At 52.5% G+C, this 16,744-nt stretch overlaps 7 protein-coding genes across 7 annotated transcripts; 3 read left to right on the top strand and 4 right to left on the bottom strand.

Annotated features, from left to right (window-relative positions):
- BJY04DRAFT_72448 (fungal trichothecene efflux pump) lies at nucleotides 1-2,842 on the top strand. Its single transcript, XM_073720943.1, has 10 exons — nucleotides 1-523; nucleotides 582-695; nucleotides 745-782; nucleotides 833-986; nucleotides 1,039-1,259; nucleotides 1,313-1,359; nucleotides 1,412-2,050; nucleotides 2,123-2,342; nucleotides 2,407-2,497; nucleotides 2,570-2,842. The coding sequence occupies exons 1-10, from the start codon at nucleotides 389-391 to the stop codon at nucleotides 2,621-2,623; spliced, it is 1,713 nt and encodes a 570-aa protein (XP_073570468.1). The 5' UTR covers nucleotides 1-388; the 3' UTR covers nucleotides 2,624-2,842.
- Nucleotides 2,843-3,525: 683 nt separating this feature from the next.
- BJY04DRAFT_219123 (Isochorismatase-like protein) lies at nucleotides 3,526-4,466 on the top strand (the record flags this gene model as incomplete). The annotated part of the gene is made up of 4 exons (XM_073716502.1): nucleotides 3,526-3,615; nucleotides 3,687-3,999; nucleotides 4,099-4,318; nucleotides 4,376-4,466. The coding sequence occupies 4 exons, from the start codon at nucleotides 3,526-3,528 to the stop codon at nucleotides 4,464-4,466; spliced, it is 714 nt and encodes a 237-aa protein (XP_073570467.1).
- Nucleotides 4,467-4,782: 316 nt separating this feature from the next.
- BJY04DRAFT_219122 (glycoside hydrolase family 16 protein) lies at nucleotides 4,783-5,951 on the bottom strand (the record flags this gene model as incomplete). The annotated part of the gene is made up of 3 exons (XM_073716501.1): nucleotides 4,783-4,878; nucleotides 4,972-5,420; nucleotides 5,492-5,951. 3 exons carry the CDS (start codon nucleotides 5,949-5,951, stop codon nucleotides 4,783-4,785), a joined length of 1,005 nt encoding a protein of 334 aa, XP_073570466.1.
- Nucleotides 5,952-7,311: 1,360 nt separating this feature from the next.
- BJY04DRAFT_219121 (uncharacterized protein) lies at nucleotides 7,312-7,779 on the bottom strand (the record flags this gene model as incomplete). The annotated part of the gene is made up of 1 exon (XM_073716500.1): nucleotides 7,312-7,779. The coding sequence occupies one exon, from the start codon at nucleotides 7,777-7,779 to the stop codon at nucleotides 7,312-7,314; it is 468 nt and encodes a 155-aa protein (XP_073570465.1).
- A 949-nt stretch (nucleotides 7,780-8,728) lies between these two features.
- BJY04DRAFT_219120 (uncharacterized protein) lies at nucleotides 8,729-10,442 on the bottom strand (the record flags this gene model as incomplete). The annotated part of the gene is made up of 6 exons (XM_073716499.1): nucleotides 8,729-8,845; nucleotides 8,908-8,979; nucleotides 9,089-9,277; nucleotides 9,355-9,803; nucleotides 9,869-10,137; nucleotides 10,252-10,442. 6 exons carry the CDS (start codon nucleotides 10,440-10,442, stop codon nucleotides 8,729-8,731), a joined length of 1,287 nt encoding a protein of 428 aa, XP_073570464.1.
- A 256-nt stretch (nucleotides 10,443-10,698) lies between these two features.
- BJY04DRAFT_219119 (uncharacterized protein) lies at nucleotides 10,699-14,078 on the top strand (the record flags this gene model as incomplete). The annotated part of the gene is made up of 2 exons (XM_073716498.1): nucleotides 10,699-10,746; nucleotides 10,794-14,078. 2 exons carry the CDS (start codon nucleotides 10,699-10,701, stop codon nucleotides 14,076-14,078), a joined length of 3,333 nt encoding a protein of 1,110 aa, XP_073570463.1.
- Nucleotides 14,079-14,316: 238 nt separating this feature from the next.
- Nucleotides 14,317-15,732, bottom strand: fpaI (putative methionine aminopeptidase, type I). Its single transcript, XM_073711602.1, has 3 exons — nucleotides 15,222-15,732; nucleotides 14,619-15,165; nucleotides 14,317-14,565 (listed from the first exon to the last, which is right to left on the bottom strand). Exons 1-3 carry the CDS (start codon nucleotides 15,702-15,704, stop codon nucleotides 14,441-14,443), a joined length of 1,155 nt encoding a protein of 384 aa, XP_073570462.1. The 5' UTR covers nucleotides 15,705-15,732; the 3' UTR covers nucleotides 14,317-14,440.
- Nucleotides 15,733-16,744: the final 1,012 nt, after the last annotated feature.

Below are 16,744 nucleotides of genomic sequence, written 5' to 3'. Positions count from 1 at the left end.
TTAAACCGATACGAAGAGCATAAGCCGCTAATGCACAATGTGAGCCGAGCTCGTTCCATCAAGCCATTGCGCGCCAACGAGTCAGTTGCTACCATCTCAGGTAAGAGATTTACTGAGCAGGGGGTCATGCAAGTTCAATAACGCCGACCCACCAGCTGTTCGGGCGAGATATTGCAGCCCCCTCTAGGGTCTGGCGAATTTGGTCAAGTCTGTTGGCTAATAACCATGTCCGATACCCACAAAGCTCCCCCTCCTAATGTACGGTGCAGGGAAGCTTAATGACCTGCTTCTCGCTGCATGAGAGCTGCTCCATTCTTCAACTTTTTTCGCAATCTCCCGCCTTCGCCTGCCTTGCAGTTTTGCTTGAAGGTTTTCATCTTCATTCAAGATGGCGCTTGATAGCGAGAAAGGTCCAGTGCAGGACACTGAGGCTTCTGCCAACCCAGTGTCGCCAACCACCGACTCCAATGACTACGAGGCTCCGCCTCCAGTGGTGACACTCAAGACGTGGATCGTGTCGGGTGTATGTTTGCGACCACACACCATGCAGCAGAGCGCAGCTAACCTTACAATCTTGTTAGATTCTGTCCTGCGGTTATGGTTTGTCTTTCTGGCCTGTTCCTGTTGTCTCCGCCATTGGCACCATGGTTTCGGCGGACATGGGCGATCCCAATGGATACATCTGGTTTGTTCCTGTATGAGGCCACTGCATGTCTCTCTACTATCCCGGCTAATGTGTCACAGGCATGGACTATCTCGATTACCTGCGCTTTCCTGATCTTGTGAGCGCCACTACTCTCTCAATCCTGGCCTAATGCTAATGAAATCATAGCGGCCCAAACACGGATCTTCTCGGTCGTCGCTGGTTTCTTGTCTTGGGTAATCTTGTGTGCTTCGTAGGCCATATCATCGTGGCGTCCGCAAAGAATACGAACCAGATTATCGCTGGATTGGCCGTCTCCGGATTTGGCGGAGCCAACTGTCAGGTATACACCATTCTCCTTCGTGCTTCGCTCGCACAACATTAACCGGTAGTAGATGGCTGCATTTGCGCTCCCCGAGCTTCTGCCGAACAAATGGCGACACATTGGCGTGGTCATTGCAGATCTGACTGTATACGTCGCGGTCATTGTCGCACCCGTTACTGCTCGCTACGGCTACGAGTTCAACACCTGGGAGTGGAACTTCTGGGCCATTGGGATCTTCCAGTTCCTCTCCTTCCTCGGCTTGCTGTTCCTCTACCACCCGCCGAAGCACCCGTACGTCCCCCATCCCAGTTACCATTTGCAGCTCCAGAGCTAACGACATACAGTCTCGGTATCTCGTACACGGAGGCCTTTAAGTCGCTCGACTATGTCGGTAAGTGGTCACCCAATCCTTCAGAATTTCCCAGTCTAAACACATCCCACAGGCGCCATCCTCTTCATCGGCGGCGCCGTCCCCTTCCTAATGGGCATCGTCTGGGCAGGCGTCTACGACTCCAATGACGCACACGTAGTCGCCCCCCTCGTCGTCGGCGCCGTGGTGCTAATCGCCTTCGCCCTCTGGGAAACCTTCGCGAAGCTCAAGTACCCGCTCACGCCCACCTACGTCTTCACCAGCTCATGGGGCCGCGACTTCACCGCGCCCGTGATCGCCCTCGGCGTCGTAAACATGTTCTACTACTCCTCCAGCATTTTGTGGCCGCAGATGATCACGCTGTTCTACACGAACGGCGGCGCGGACTGGGAGTACTCGATCATCCTCTCTCTCCCGCAGGGTTTCGCGATTCTGTTCGGTGCGATTCTGCTCTGGGCGCTAGGTGGCAAGTTGCGAAACTGGCAGTGGCAGTTGACCGGGTCGGTATTTGTGATGGTGCTCTTTGGCAGTCTGCTGGGTCTGGTGACGCCGGATAACAAAGGGACGATGATTGCGTTTATCTTCCTCTCGCAGGCCGGGTTTGGCTGGGGGCTGTATCTGTCCATTGCGATTACGCAGATGGGTGTTGAGCATAAGAACCTAGGTGTTAGTGGTGGTATTTCCGGGTGTATCCGGTTTGCGGCTGGTGCTGGTTAGTTTCCCCTTGTCTCCTACTTGTTATCTGCATGCCGTGCAAGTGGGTTGCTGATTCTATGTTGTTCAGTTGCGACGTCTATCTACCAGACCGTCTACAGCAACAGTACGACAAAGTATATGGAGGAGTACATTCCCAAGGCTGTTGTCGCCGCTGGCTTGGAGGAAACCAGGGTCGCCGAGCTCATGGCCGTTGTGTCTGGGGGTGCGGCTGCTCTAGCAGATTATTCCCCTGCCGTCGCCACTGCCGCCGTCGATGCTCTAAACGATGCTTACTGCCAGGCTATCTTGTATGTTTCTCTATTTTCTATATCTGCCGCCCCTGTGGCAGTCGATAACTAATTCGCCACTCAGTGTCGTCGCGATGGTCTCCATGGCCTTTGGTATTGTGGGTCTAGGAGCCTGTCTCTGCTGCAAGGACGTGGACTCGAAGATGACAAACAAGGTATGAGAGCATTCTTACAATTTTAACCTTGGCCCTTGCTTTGCAGCTTTTCACTGACGTACTCTGCTATAGATTGAGGTTTACCTCGAGAACACCGACCTCTCCGACCGCAACAAGTTCCACTAGGGGTTCCTGTAGGAGCTGCAGAGCCGTTTCCGTCCGTTCAGGTCTTTCGACAACCGGGTATGATGAATTCGGTTTTATGTACGGAAAAGGTGGAATACTATGAAGATGGTGTATTTCCTATGTTTGACTTATTCTTGTCTACTGCCAGATTAGACAAACCGTAGTTATAGTTACTAATTATTATTCCCTTTCAAAGTCCCAGGTTGCGGATTTCACAGAGCCTTCGTACAAACAAGTGTAACCATGTCTTAGCGATTCGCAGTGTAATGTTACTCCAAGGGCACCTGCAGGGGCTCTCACAGCCCGATCGTACACAAAACACGGCATTAGCTGGACGGCTCAGTGTAACGGCTCTGGACTACGGTAGCACGGAGTACAGAGATAGCCTGTGCTCGGAATCTTGGTTCATGCTGGCTTCCGATCATGCCACAACCTTAAACTTTAAACCTTAACTTTGAAGAGACCCTCTCTGTGACACTTGAGATTCGTCGGGGCAGTAATTCTCTGTGTTCTACTATCTTACCCGTGAGTATATACTTGCGATAGACCCATCAAGATTCGCCCAGCTTCGATCTGATGTGAAAGGAAACCCACCGTTCCGCTGTGGCGATTCTCAGAGTCCCAGAAGAATCGGACAGCACCTGGTTAGTTCATGGGGTGGACTGCAGGTAACTCGTTTTGCTGAAATGACATTTTTTCTGGCACAGGCATGCTCGCCGCCGGTGGTCGCACGACCTCCTTCCCACCCTCACGCAGGTGATTCCGAAGCACACTTCCTGACCAAATACAAACTCAAGCAAAGAGGCGCAAGACACCCTGGAAAAAAGGAATATCCAGTCCGCCTTGCCTGCAACCCTTCGCAAGCCAACGGCCGTGATAGTCAACCCCAAAATCAATCCAACATGCATCTCGTCCATACCGTTCAAGCAGCACTCATGCTGCTCCTATCACTTCCCATACACGCATGGAACCGACTCGACAAGGCCAACGCGGTAGTGTATGCCCCGTTGCCTGAGCCTGCCCATCTCTTACAAGTCCCACTAACACCACCCACCCCCACTAGGCCCTCCTAATAATCGACCTGGAAGTAGGCCTCACGCAACTAGTGCGAGACTACAGCACAAACGACTTCCGAAAGAACATGCTTGCGCACGCCTCGCTGGGTAAAGCATTCGGACTGCCCGTCGTGATAACCACATCCTCGGACACAGGACCTAATGGGCTCCTGCTCAAGGAGATCCGCGAAATGTACCCGGACGTCGCTATCGTCCATCGACAGGGCGAAGTCAACGCATGGGACAACGCCGCGTTCCGGGATGCGGTGCGCGCGACGGGGAAACAGCAGTTGATTGTTGGGGGCATTGTTACGGAAGTTTGTTAGTTCCTCCACCTCCCCCCTCATTATACCCAACGGGAAGGAAGCAAGAAAGGGAGTCTGGTAATGTGAAGCTAACAAACTATCACTTTCTGTCTAGGCACGGCTTTCCTCGCTCTCAGTCTCGTCGACGAAGGCTTCCAAGTCTACGCGAACACCGAAGCAAGCGGGACGTTCGACAAGCGGCTTGCGGAGGATGCGAATCGGCGGATGGAGAAGGCTGGGGTTACGCTAATGGGGTATTTTGCGATTGTTTGTGATCTTATGCGGGATTGGAGGAATACGCCGGGGTTGACGGAGTTGCTTCCGTTGCTTGATCAGTATATCCACACCCCCTCGGCATATTCGAGTGCTTGGCTAATGGTGTTGTGACTTAGGTATCAGTTCGCATATGGGTTGGTGGCCAGGCATCATGCCGGGTCTATCATGAATGGGACGCTTGCGCCGGTTGAGCAGGGGCTTGTTTAACGATGGGAGACTGCGACTTGATGTACTAATTTGTTTGACTGCGATGGCCTGGTGGGCGTTGATGTGGTACTTGGCGTGTCGGGGCACATACGACCAATGCGCGACTGGACCCAACCAGAAACCATACTTGGGCATCCCGAGACCAAGGCGAATCTCTCCTATCATGCGATCCCCAAACATGGCGTAAATTGACCCGATATTTTTCCTATTAATACTGTACTATGCTTTATATCATCGAATATATGGCTCGGCCAAAGTCACTGCCCGACTTTTATCTGGCCACTTTTCTCGTCCGCCCCTTCTATGTCAACGAAATCTACGCAGTGTTGTAGAGGATCTCGATCCACTGAATCTCGAGATACGCAGCCGCTCCAACAGCGATGTCCCCAGTCCACAGTCCACCATCACCCCACTAGATCGAGTTAGCAAGAATCCTGACGCGATCGACCCGAGAAAAGGCCGGTATCTGCAGGATAGCGGGGGTGGTTATTAAAGAAAAACTCACCATGTTGATAATAACTGTACTCGGCTCCTGAGGAATCCCGTAAGTCTTCGTAGTCGCCACCTCGCCATCCAGATACCAAGCGCTGAGTTCCGGCGTCCAATCAATGCGATGATCATGCCACTCCGTCCAGACAGCACCGTTCAACAATTCCACATCCGAGCTGGCCTCGGGAATCTCATTGCCGTCCGCGTCAAGACCGGGCTGGTTCGTGTAGCGGATGTGGTTTGTCGGGTCGCGTGTCAGGATTTCAATGTCGCTCTCGTTGTTGTCGTCGAAGTAGGTGAAGATTCCGGCGCAGGTGCCGGCGTCGCCGCGGACGCGGGCGCGGACGGTGATCGAGGCGTGGAAGATGTTGGAGACGGTTGTATCGATTTCGCCGCTGGAGACGAAGTCCGCGTTGCGGTGGGCGCGGAGGACGAGGTGCGTTTGGGAGGTTTCTTCGTCGCGTTCTATCGGTCATAGATCGTTAGTATAGCTCATAGCATTCGATGGTCGAGATAGTCGAAGATGCAGTTTGAACGATGACCACGGTGTACAGGACTAGCGGAGGGGGTCTCACGGATATAGACATTCCCATTGCTGTATTCCTTCCTGATCGGCGTATCCCCGGTCACAGGCGAACCCCATGTCTGGATGCGGAAATCATTGGTGAACGCGCTGGAGGTAAGGTATCCCTCTTGGACAGTCGCAGAGGAAGACTCCTCGTCCGTCTCGATCTGAGCTGGCTCGCCATTGTACAGAGAGCCGGTATCGTCTAAGTTGCGAAAGTCGTGGAAAATGCGATGCGCATAGCTGGGATTCCTGATAGGGGTCGAACTCGGAGTCGGGATCGCACTTGAGCTAGGAATGACGGGAGTCGAGGTGGGAATGACCGAAATGGAGGCCGATGTAGGCGCTGGGTGCTGGGTGTGCGCCTTGCAGTGGGATCGTGCTGTCACGGCGGCTGCGAGCAGAATCGAGGCCTTGAGTGGAGAAATCATGGCGACTTTGGTGGTTTACCCGATTTTAAAATAAAATATCGCCGCGAGAGAACGTGGGCCTGGGGTGGACTCATTATTTAAGGCTGCTGCACGCGAGAGCAAAGCGACAAGCTCCTGAATTGTGGAGAAAGCGGTTCCTGGCCTAAGAAGAAATTGAAATTAGCGTGCCATGCTAATTCGGGCCCAGATGTCGCGATATGCAGGTGCCAGCTCTTCGGTTTCGAGTACGCTGCGCAGAGTAGGGAATTCCATGGCCTGTGGCGCTCAGTCCTTCACCAACAGGCGCCTGGATGGTTATATTACATCTACGGCGAAGCCAATCAGCAGGCTTGAAGGGGAGTTGTAGGAGATGACGCTGCTTGCCTTAGGCCTAGACTGTCGGACTATTGATTCCAGCCGTGTTCTAGCGTAACGGCCCCCAATTGCTCAGCCGCATTTCCGTCTCCTCTTTGGCATTTGCTGTCTCTGTTTGGGTCTGGAATTGCCGTTGAGTTGCAGTTTGACATGCATTTGCTACTCACAACCATCAACGTCCCGTATTCGAACTGCTAGGAAACGCGCGGAATAGATAGCGCGGAATCCGCAGAATATGCGAGAAACTAGTGATACTGTATCAATCTTAATGATGATTGATCGGAAACAGGCCTCGCTTGCCCAGACGAAGATCGTCGGCGACGTACTATCTGAAGAACGATGATCATACTATGCTAGATATTCTCTAACAGGAGTCTGCAGATCTAGTTTCGACTTGATCTCTCATCGGGACTTAATGTAACCTCCTTCAACAAGATCTAGATTTCCCTTAGACGTGCAGTGCGGTCCTGTCTTTCTGAAACCTAACGTAGCATTCGCCGACACATGACGACGGTCAGGACAGGCACCATGACCGGGGGTTATATTTGAACGTCTGTGATTGCGCGTCATAGTTGCTATTTAACGTTGACAGCAAGATGATTCCTGGATCGAGCAATCACTTATGCCGAAAACAGGTGTCTCAGTTTCTCGATCCAGCGGGAATGGTATCTTTTTCTTTGTTTCGCCCTACCTACCGGTTACCGAGGGGACTCCCACCGTATGGGCGTCAGTATCTGTGCAAGCTGCGGGGATTGAATAGTTGACAGGACCTATGCCACATGGTGGAGATGCTATACCAGAGACCGATTCCAATCCCACATCGATTACACATTCTATTTAGTTTATAACCAGACGAGCGGTATTGGATTTTGTTGCACGAGCTAACGCATCATCCCCCAAGCTTAGCCTATTCTCTCTCGGAAATTGAAAAGCTGTTCAGCCCATTACACGATTCAAAAAAGGTCCAACTGCACCCGGCGAAGCATATCAACGAGACACCCTCCTCTCAAGCCCTAAAATAGATTTTCATACTATCCACGACCTCGGCTGCGCCATGGATGGGATCCCTCCCTTCAGCTCCGACCAAGTCACCAGTGCCCAAGTCGGTCAGACGAGTCGCCAAACCCTCCTTTCCACCAACCTCGAATTTACCGTCCATGTTTGTTTTGAACTCGAACCCATTTACAAACCCCTCATTATCTCCCGCATAGATAGTCATCGAGGTGATTTTTTCATTCTCCTTGAAGTCATAATACTCTTCAGTTCCGGGCTGTATGTGGCCGACAACGCCGCTTTTGTAGCCGTCGTCCCAGAAGAACTGGAAACCGTTAAGGACATCGAATCCCTCATAGCTGCGCCCGCCAGCGACAAGGTGCTGGACTCTGTATTCTCCGTCGCCGTGTTCGGCGTCGTAGTATTCACCGCCGAAGCCGCCGAATGGGCCGACGTGAGTTCTGGCCTTGGTGGTGGGCATGATGGTTGGGAGTGTTTATTTGTAGAGGGAGATGGTATAGATGGCTCTCAGATCAAGGTGTTGGCACAATTGAAGGAGGTCTGAGATCCAGGAGGATGAACTGGACTCCTTAAATACATGACAGAGGCGATGGCTACCCCGCGGAAGCATCGGATGTCAACTATGATCATTCTTACGACTACTCGAGAGCACCAGGCTAAGGTAGGTTCCGATACCAAGAGCAGCGATATGCCAACAAAGGGCCGCTGCTGGTGTGACGCATCGACTCGCGCTCGCGTTGCACGAACACCAAGACGAGTGAAGTATCATAGACCCACTTGATGAACCAGTCGGCAATGGCTGTCGCAATAGTTCCGTGGGGGTATCCTGCCGGTGTGCCAAGTTCTCTTTCAATGGAAATGAAATTCCGGGTATCTATAGGACAGGATCGAAATCCGATCCAAGGAACCGATCCAAATCGCGGGGCTCCCACAATTCTGAACGTGGCTATTCTAGACCTCACGACTAGACCTAGTTAACCCATCCTGTTTTCCATCCTCTCCTAAGTTCTCCCCACTGCAAGGAGTCCAGCCCTTTGATCTGATACCCAGCCTGCAGATCCGCTGAGACATTTTGGGTCGGCAGGGTGCCGGGAAGAGCACTCGCACAGCTGTTCCCAAGTTTCTGGGTTCTGGTTTATTAATCTTTCGTTAGTGTAGGACTTACTCGTGTATAGCCTTCCTGATCCGGTGATCTGAGCGGAGGCGTTGATTCCATCTTCATGCGAGTAGTGGCCGGGGGGCGAATATAGTTAGTTTCATTCTCGTGTGAGGATGTGGAGTATAGCAGCCATTTTCGAGGTACATATATTAGCATCATACAAGTAGCTTGTTGACATGCATCTACACTCTGTAAAACAGGTGCCCGTGTGAAACTTTAATCTGCTCCAGTTCTCAACTCAATAGCCACGCTAGCTGTACCCCACCTGCCTCAGATAGTGCCGATTACGCCTGGGCGCGACTAGCTTGAGCTTCTGATCACCCTGTGATGTATGCCGCTGGGACGATTGCGTTGTTCTCACGGTCTGCTGGTGCGTTATCAGGTCTGCTATCTCTCCCCGGGGAACAATCAGTAGACTAGGCCACTCACCTCCCTCTGCACATGCGCACTCGCCAGCTCGAGAAAGTCTTTTTCAGGAAGCTCGTCGAGTCGGCCTTCATACTACAGGTACAGTTGACTTGATCAGCTACGTCGCTCTTCACGCACCCTTTCAAAAATAAAGGGGGAAAGCAAACGGATGATTAGTCCCCCAACTTAAGAGGAAACATACCTCCTTCTTAATGTCATTGAGTAACGCTGCGATGTCGCTGGTATCGCAAGCAGGAATCATTTCAGCCAGGGGTGGGACGCGGAACCGGAAGTTTTCCGTATACGTCGGGCGGAGGGTTCGGCCTCGGACTTCGTTGCTGCTGAGCAAGGCGAGTCTGTGCAGGCGACTGAGACGTCGTTTGACTCGGATCTTGCCAGAATTAGTTTGTTGGTTCGTTGATGTCGTGCGAGTGGCGTTGAAGACTAAACGTAGCATGAGGAACGTACCTGCACGGAGAAGCTGAAATCGAGAAGAGCCTCCCATGTATAGATTGGCTCCGGCTTGGGAGTAGTGTCGTCCTTGCCTTTCGTGTGCACAGCTGGCTTCTTGGTTTGGGGGTTGGGCTCGAGCCTTCTGGTGTCTTTGACCTTCCTTGTCCTTGTCTGTCTGTTCTCTGCTCCTTCCTCGCCATCATCTTCCTCGCCCTCCTCTTCTGCTTGTTTTCCTTTTCCTTGAGGCAGCTTGCTTGATGTAGCTTCTCCGCCATTTGCGGTTCTACTATCGGGGTTATCTTCTGCGAGAGCAGCAATCATGTTCTCGGAAACGATCCTCTTCACGACCACATGGCGCTTGACCGCGTGCTTCAGATCCGTCGACAGCCGCCGCGACTCATCCTGCGTCCCTGCCCAGAACCACTGATAACGCACTGGCTCACGGGAACCAGGCTCATCATCACCTTGTGCAGAACGCATTAGAAAAGTGCATCTCTTATTAACAAACATCCAACTAAGATCAACTCACCACTCACAACCCGATGCGCACTCAAACTCCAGCTCGTCATCGGATACTCGACGGTCAGTGACCTCGAGCGGGTCAGGCCGAGCGAGACATTCCCTGATGGCGTCTGCGACAATGTAGCACCGACAGTCGCAGACGTCGATGACGTGAAGCCCCGGGATACAGTCAGCGCAGCGCTGGGATCAGACTCAGGCTTCATGAAGAGCGACTCGCCGGCGTGGGGGCTTCTGTATTGTAGGCAGATAGACTGAAAGAAGACGTCGCGATCGTCGCTGGTTTGTTCGAATGTTAGCCGGGGCAATGTTTCTCACTGGGCAGCAGGGCTCGTTTTGGTGGAAGATTGGGGATGTGGGCCGGTAAACGCAACCGAAAGCCAAGTAACGAACCTGTCCCGCGAGGCATAATCCAAGATCGCGGTCTCGATGTTGAACCGTGCTGCGATGTGGTATTTGCCATGGAGCCGCTCGATGGTGATGATCGGGTCGAGGATGGCGACTGATGCGTAGGGGCGTTGTTTGGCGCCTTGCGGGCCGGTGAAGGTGAGGTCCTGTAGATGGTAGCTGGTGAAGCCTGCCATTGCTCTACGAACTCTTCCTCGTAGTTGGGCAGGTAGCTGTCCCTCCCTTGTAGAGGTGGGGGATTTATTCCGTGAGCGAGGTGATGGTGAAAGTGAGCAGGGGTCTAGGTCTTGTTAGCCCAATACGACACGGCCACGTCTGTGCAGGCGCTTCAGCTGGTTCCTGGTGCACCACCAGCGGTGACAGCAGAGGATGACTGTGGTAGCAGTGGTTTCTGCTCAGACACTTCGACGAGATCAAATGTAGACAGACAAGATGACGTTTAGGCGGCTGTTCGGGAGACCGAAGGCTGAACTTCCCACTGTAAGCTGGATGCTACAATAGATTTGAATCCCCACTAACAGCCGCAGGAGAAGCCCCGTGAGAAGATCGCGACAGTTCTCGCAACATATGGTCCACATGCCATCACAGGCATCATCAGCTCACCGGAACTACCACCACCACCATCTAGCACACACTCAACTACTCCTCCGCCAGGAGATGATCAGGAGAGAAACGACTCCGAAGACTCAAGCAATCACGCCGACAGTCTTGATTCCTTTCTCGACGATTACACCAACGAGTTTGGGCCGTTGATGGTTTCCCACGCATGTCACTACCCTGAAATCCGCGACCGCATCCGTCAAGTGCTCTTGCGACGACGCGACCTGGCCTTCAGCATCGATGCAGTGCGCGAGGCTGCTCGGCTATGGGACCGGGAGATGATGGCATTCCTGCTCGAAACTCAGCGATCAGAGGTCCATCTGACGTGCGGTGTCGTTGAGGCGGCAGTTGCAAATGAGATGTTCGGCCTGGAGGTTCTTGGACTTTTCCAGGAGCATGCTACGGCAGTGAAGATAACCAGACGGCTTGTGGATGCTGCAGATGAAAATAAGAGCCGCGGCAGAGAAATTCTCCTTCACCTCCTGAGCGACTCCAGTGTATCTATTACGACGGGTGGTGTAGAGGCTATTGTTGGGGCTTTTGACTTGGAAGTAGTCGAGGTGTTGCTACGTAGGCCTGCCTCGAGGATTAGGGTCACTGCCGGCGCTCTGGTCGCGGCTGCGGGAAATCCTCAGGGATTGCAGATTCTTGAGACACTATTCGAGCACACCAGGGAGGTCCCTGGCATGGAAGATCTTGCCGTGGCCACGGCCAGGAACGAAAAGGCTGGGTGGCAGATACTACAATTCCTCATCGACAAGGGATTGGATATACCGGCGACAGAGATGGTATGGAGTGCAGCAGCTAGACATGAGAAGCACGGAAGGAGAATAGTTGGGCTCCTATTTGGCCATCAAGGGAAGGTGATCGCCAGCGAAGCAGTCATAGTCGCCGCTGCCAGCAATTCAGGGACTGGCAAACTGGTTCTCGACTTTCTCCTCGAGCGCGAGAGTAACATAGTTCTCAAGGAGGTGATGATAATGGCCGCGATTGGAAACAGGCGCAACCCAGGCGAAATTATCGACGCGCTCCTCTTGAAGAGTAACAATGAGCTCCGATTGACCGAGCAGATAGTACCCGGGCTCTGTGAAGACCCCGCCGAGGATATTCCATGGATGGAAGCAGTCAGATCCGACACGAGCAATGCCCTCTACTATATCCTGAACGGAGAGCACAAAGATCGAGTCTCCTTCACATCCGATGCACTTGTTGAGATCATGCGACGAGGCACAAAGGAAGTTATCTGCGAATTACTCGACACTCTGGGCGAGAAAATCTGCATCAGCGAGGCAATGATCGAAGCGGCAGCGGAAAACCAGCGCACTCGGCGGATCATGCAGCGTCTATTCGAACACACTCCATCCGTCAAGGTAACGCCAAAGGCGGTTCTTCTCGCCGCGAGCCAGAAGCACTCAGCGACGGACCTGCTCAAAGTACTTTTTAATCACACTCCTTCCGTACAAGTTCCCCCAGAAGCAATTGAAGCAGCCGCCGGCAACCATTTCTGGGCACGCGAAATGGTGGAGGCCCTTCTCGAGCAGACGCCGACAGTCTTAATCACCGAGAAAGCAATAGCGGCTGCGGGGCAGGATATGTACGATAGGGGCACCTTCGATGCCTTCCTCTCCAAATGCAAAGGCGAGGTTCGACTCAGCCTACAGGGCCTACCGTATATGATACGTGATATAGCGACGGGACCCACTATTGACTTTGTCAAGCGGGCTTTGGCAGGACCGCATGATGCTAAGCTTGTTGGGCCACCGCTGGAGGAGGCTGTACGACTTAGCGATTCGGAGGTTGTGGCTCTGATCTTAAAGAATGGGAAGAGCGCAAGGGCGCTATCTATCAGAGAGGCAGAGGGTGTCGTCGGGAACAGTTATGCTGGGAAAGCGATCCTCGAGATGCTCCTTGACCAAGGTTTCAAGCTTGAACTTACGGAGTCCGTGGTGCATTGCGCATCTGGCATCTTCGATAATGGTTACGAGGTCCTGGATCTTCTCCTCCGCAATACGGAGAGCGTCAGATTGTTGCAATCTGGTGCTGAGGCCATCGCCGCCTTGCTGCCTGCTCAACTTGTCCGCCTCATGTTCGAGACACGAGATGTCCAATTTACAACCAGGATAGTCGAGGGAGCAGCAAGGAACAGTAGAGAGGTCTTGTCAGTACTCGTTGAGGCGCTGGGGGAATTTCCACCCATGACTGACAGCATCCTCCAAGCTGCTGGTGCCAACCCAAACAGCTTGCGCTGGATTTATAGTAATTACGGCGACGATGTCCAAGTCACACAGCGGGCAGTTGAGATCGCCACCACGTCGTCGACCGCCCTCGAACTCATGCTGGACAACTGGGGAGACCAAATCCAAATCACGACAAGAGTGATGGAGGCTATAGCGACTAGCTACTCTGTCTCCGAGACGGTAATAATGCTATTCGAAATGTATCCTGACAGCGTTTTCCTCGGGGAGGACTTTTGGACCGCACTTGTCGGAGGCGAATATCAATGGCGTGCGGAGGAGGCCGTCGAAGCGCTTTCCGAATACTGTGATTACATTCCAATAACAGACGCGCTTGTCACTGCTGCATCAAAACATGGAAAGTCCCTACTTAGAGTACTCCTCAGCAACATGAAAGCGCACGTCACCCCCAGTGGAGTGGATGCCATTGCAAGGTCGTTTGATCGGGAAATGGTCATGTTGCTGCATAATCGCCATGGCCACTACATCCATTTCACCGAGAGAACGATGGAAGCTGCAGCTGAGAATGAAGCTCGTGGCTGGGAGGTCATTGAGTTTCTGATTCGGACGCGCAGCGAGCAAGAGCCGGAATGTGATGATTGGGTTATTGAGGCCGCTGCACGGAATCCGCGACAAGGTAAAGATATCATGGATCTTCTCGAGTACAGGTTTCCTGATACCCACTTTGCGTCCGAAAGCGTACTCCTTGCAGCTGCGACAAATCCAGACAAAGAGGGCACAGTCATCAAGTTCCTGCTCGATCAGTGGGAGGATGAGGTGCTGGTTACGCCGGCAGTCATCGACGCAGCAATTGCAAACTCCCTTCCGGAAGACGTTATCCCTCACCTACTGGACCATGTCAATGACCCCAGTGATCGGGCTGCCGTTACTCGGAAACATGGCTACTCCCCACGCGTGATGATGATGACTGAGAGTAACTCGTCGCTCGAGGCGGATCGGCGTCTGTCGGCATTGTAGATTCCGGGTTGTTGAACACCCAATAGTCCAGTTTATAATAAACACCATGCAGTATCCAGTGTCCCAAACTCTAAGAACAAGTGAACTGCAAGATATAGCTTACTCATTCCCAGCAGGGCCCATTCTTGGACCAACAGCATTTGTGCAAGCCAACGAACCATATGTATATCTTGGAAGACGGCAGTGGCAAATGTTAACGCGGAAATAGATGGTATATTTCTGGGATACGCTGCGAATGATCGAGCGAAAGCTAGCCTCAGTATTTATGTGGACAAATAATATTGAGGCTAATATGCGGCATGCTTGCCAATGTATGTATTCGAAGCGCTATGCTGGTCTAGATCTTCTCATCCCATTTTCGTTTACTTCGCTTTGCTGCCTGCATCATTATTCGCAACCTCGGGTATGGGAACCGGACCACCTGGAGAGGTCTCCAGCCTTGCCGTCAGTACCTCAACACCTGTCTCTGTAACCAGCAGAGTATGTTCTACCATCTTGTTAGCTTTCCGTGTCGTGAATTTCAGAGAGATAAATACACACCGAACTGTGCCGACCTCTTGCCATCCACCGTAACATTCGTCCAGTCATCCGGCCAATATTTCTCCCGATTCCCACCCAGAGCCAAAATCGGCTCAATTGTGAATGTCATGCCGGGCTTGCAAGTTCCCACGGCCTTGTTCTTTCCGTAGTGTGGAATCCATGGAGGCGGGTGGAACTCAGTGTGGATACCGTGGCCGCCCCAGGTCTTGATGATCACGGTCCCGCGAGACGTCGCGTGCTTTTCAATAATCTTGCCGAATTCTCGGATCGGTACGCCTGGTTTAATGATCGCGATGGCCATGTCGAGGGCCTCCCGGGTTGTTTCGACCAGGCGGATTGAGTCTGCGTCGGCTAGGGCTTTGTCGCCGACGTAGTAGGTCTCGTTTACGTCGGCGTGGTAGCCGCCGTGGTAGAGAGAGATGTCGAGGTTAAGGATATCGCCGTCCAGAAGGATGCGCTGGTCGGGAATGCCGTGGCAGACAACTTCATTGACCGATGTACACAGTGACTTTGGGAAGTTGTTGTAGTTTAATGGTGACGGATACGACTATCCCTCTTGTTAGAACAACCAACCAAAAAGTAGACAAAGATATTGTAACTCACATCCCGCTCAACACAAGCATTATGACAAATCTCATCCAAATAATCCGTCGTCACACCAGGCTTGATAGCCGCAGCCGTGATATCCAGCACCTCCCTCGCCAACCTACAAACCTTCCGCATAGCCTCCTGCCCCTTCGCATCCAGGATATCAATCTTCGATCTACTCAGCCTCATCTCACCCCTCGGGATCCCCGTCTCCGCCCAGTCCGGATGCCGAATTCTCTTGGGGACCGGCCTCCGCGGGGACAAAGGGTACACAGCCCTAACAGTGCCCGTGTACGGGTATGTGGGGAACGGATTATACAGCCCTGTCTCAGCATCTGGTTTTTTGTGCATGGAGTTCTTGTGAGAGACCCAGTTTTTCTTGAAGCAGTCCTGGGAGCAGAAGAAACTGCCCTTGATGCCGAGCTTGAGGCATGTGGGGCATTGCAGGGTTCCGGCTTGGTTGGGGCAGTCGGCGCCACAGCATTTTGAGTCTGACATTTTAGGGAGAGATGGTGGTTGTGGAGGGGGACCCGGGGGGTGGTTGATGGGAGTGGGCGGGGTCGCGACGCCCACCTGCACAAGGAAAATCCTGCCTCCAGGAGGGTACTGGTCACGTGACCCATAGCCCAGTTTCTCCAGGAGGTTTCGCTGCCTTTCGAAATATTGAAGTTGTTCAGAGCGCAAGTGCCATGCTCAAGATCAGGACAAGAACTTCTCTAATCTTGGTTTGATTCTGTATTGTCTGGCAATGTTTTTATGCTGCAGGTACTCCGACTTGGCTTCCCAAAAGCCGTACCCAAAAGCCGTACATGAAGCCATGTCCCAACTTGATACTCCAGGCCACATAGCGATTATCTGTGCTTAGCATGGCTTGGTTATGTAGCCTCCGAGATTTCTCAGAGGACCTGTCCTAGACATGATGGTTTCCATCGCTCCGCATAAGTCTTATGGTACTGAGACATCGGCTATAATATGGAACAAGCTGATAAATAAAATGGATTCATAGTTCACCAATTCAGGCAAAGTCCAATGCACATTAATACACAAGAAGATCCAGATGATCTTGACTCCAACACAGCCCGACGTCTGGCTTTCTATCACGAAGTATCCCGGACGATAAAGCAAATTGTCTGCAGCATGCGCCTGGCCGGGTGTTCAGTACATCGGTCCGATCCAGCGCCCAGACCCACCTATAGGGCAGTGTAAGCCAGTAATCTGCTATTAGAGTCTGGCTCCTCCGATGATAGCCGCTCGATTGCCCAAGCCCTCGTGTGGTTGATGGAATCAATGCATTAGCCCAACCTGCACCTCTGTACGTAAACGCTCTGACCAATGAGTCCAAGGACTGGGTGAGGATGATACTAACCTTGGAGCTGTCACTGCCCCTTTGGAAGCATGGAATGTCCCTTGTTCTGTCTTTTTTCATACTTGGCGGGGTAGAGCATTGTAATCTCTTGTTCTTGTGCCCTTCGGTATTCTGTTGTACTCGAAACTTCCAGGTCTGTTCTCAATAGCTGCTTGGTATTTATTTCCACGAG

The sequence above is a fragment of the Aspergillus karnatakaensis genome (genome assembly GCF_047715665.1).
Source record: "Aspergillus karnatakaensis strain CBS 102800 unplaced genomic scaffold BJY04scaffold_29, whole genome shotgun sequence".
Classification (NCBI taxonomy): Eukaryota; Fungi; Ascomycota; class Eurotiomycetes; order Eurotiales; family Aspergillaceae; genus Aspergillus; species Aspergillus karnatakaensis.
The sequence above is the reverse complement of the archived record's forward strand: the minus strand, read 5'-3'. Positions and strand labels throughout refer to the sequence as shown.

What these genes read in the sequence shown, in the direction of transcription:
- BJY04DRAFT_72448 (XM_073720943.1), top strand. Translation starts at nt 389, where the DNA reads ATGGCGCTTGATAGCGAGAAAGGTCCAGTGCAGGACACTGAGGCTTCT. An exon ending in GCTTACTGCCAGGCTATCTT is followed by an intron (nt 2,343 to 2,406) that starts GTATGTTTCTCT and finishes TTCGCCACTCAG; the next exon opens with TGTCGTCGCGATGGTCTCCA. An exon ending in ACTCGAAGATGACAAACAAG is followed by an intron (nt 2,498 to 2,569) that starts GTATGAGAGCAT and finishes ACTCTGCTATAG; the next exon opens with ATTGAGGTTTACCTCGAGAA.
- fpaI (XM_073711602.1), bottom strand. Translation starts at nt 15,704, where the DNA reads ATGTCAGACTCAAAATGCTGTGGCGCCGACTGCCCCAACCAAGCCGGA. An exon ending in ATGCTTGTGTTGAGCGGGAT is followed by an intron (nt 15,166 to 15,221) that starts GTGAGTTACAAT and finishes CAAGAGGGATAG; the next exon opens with TCGTATCCGTCACCATTAAA. An exon ending in CAAGAGGTCGGCACAGTTCG is followed by an intron (nt 14,566 to 14,618) that starts GTGTGTATTTAT and finishes ACAAGATGGTAG; the next exon opens with AACATACTCTGCTGGTTACA.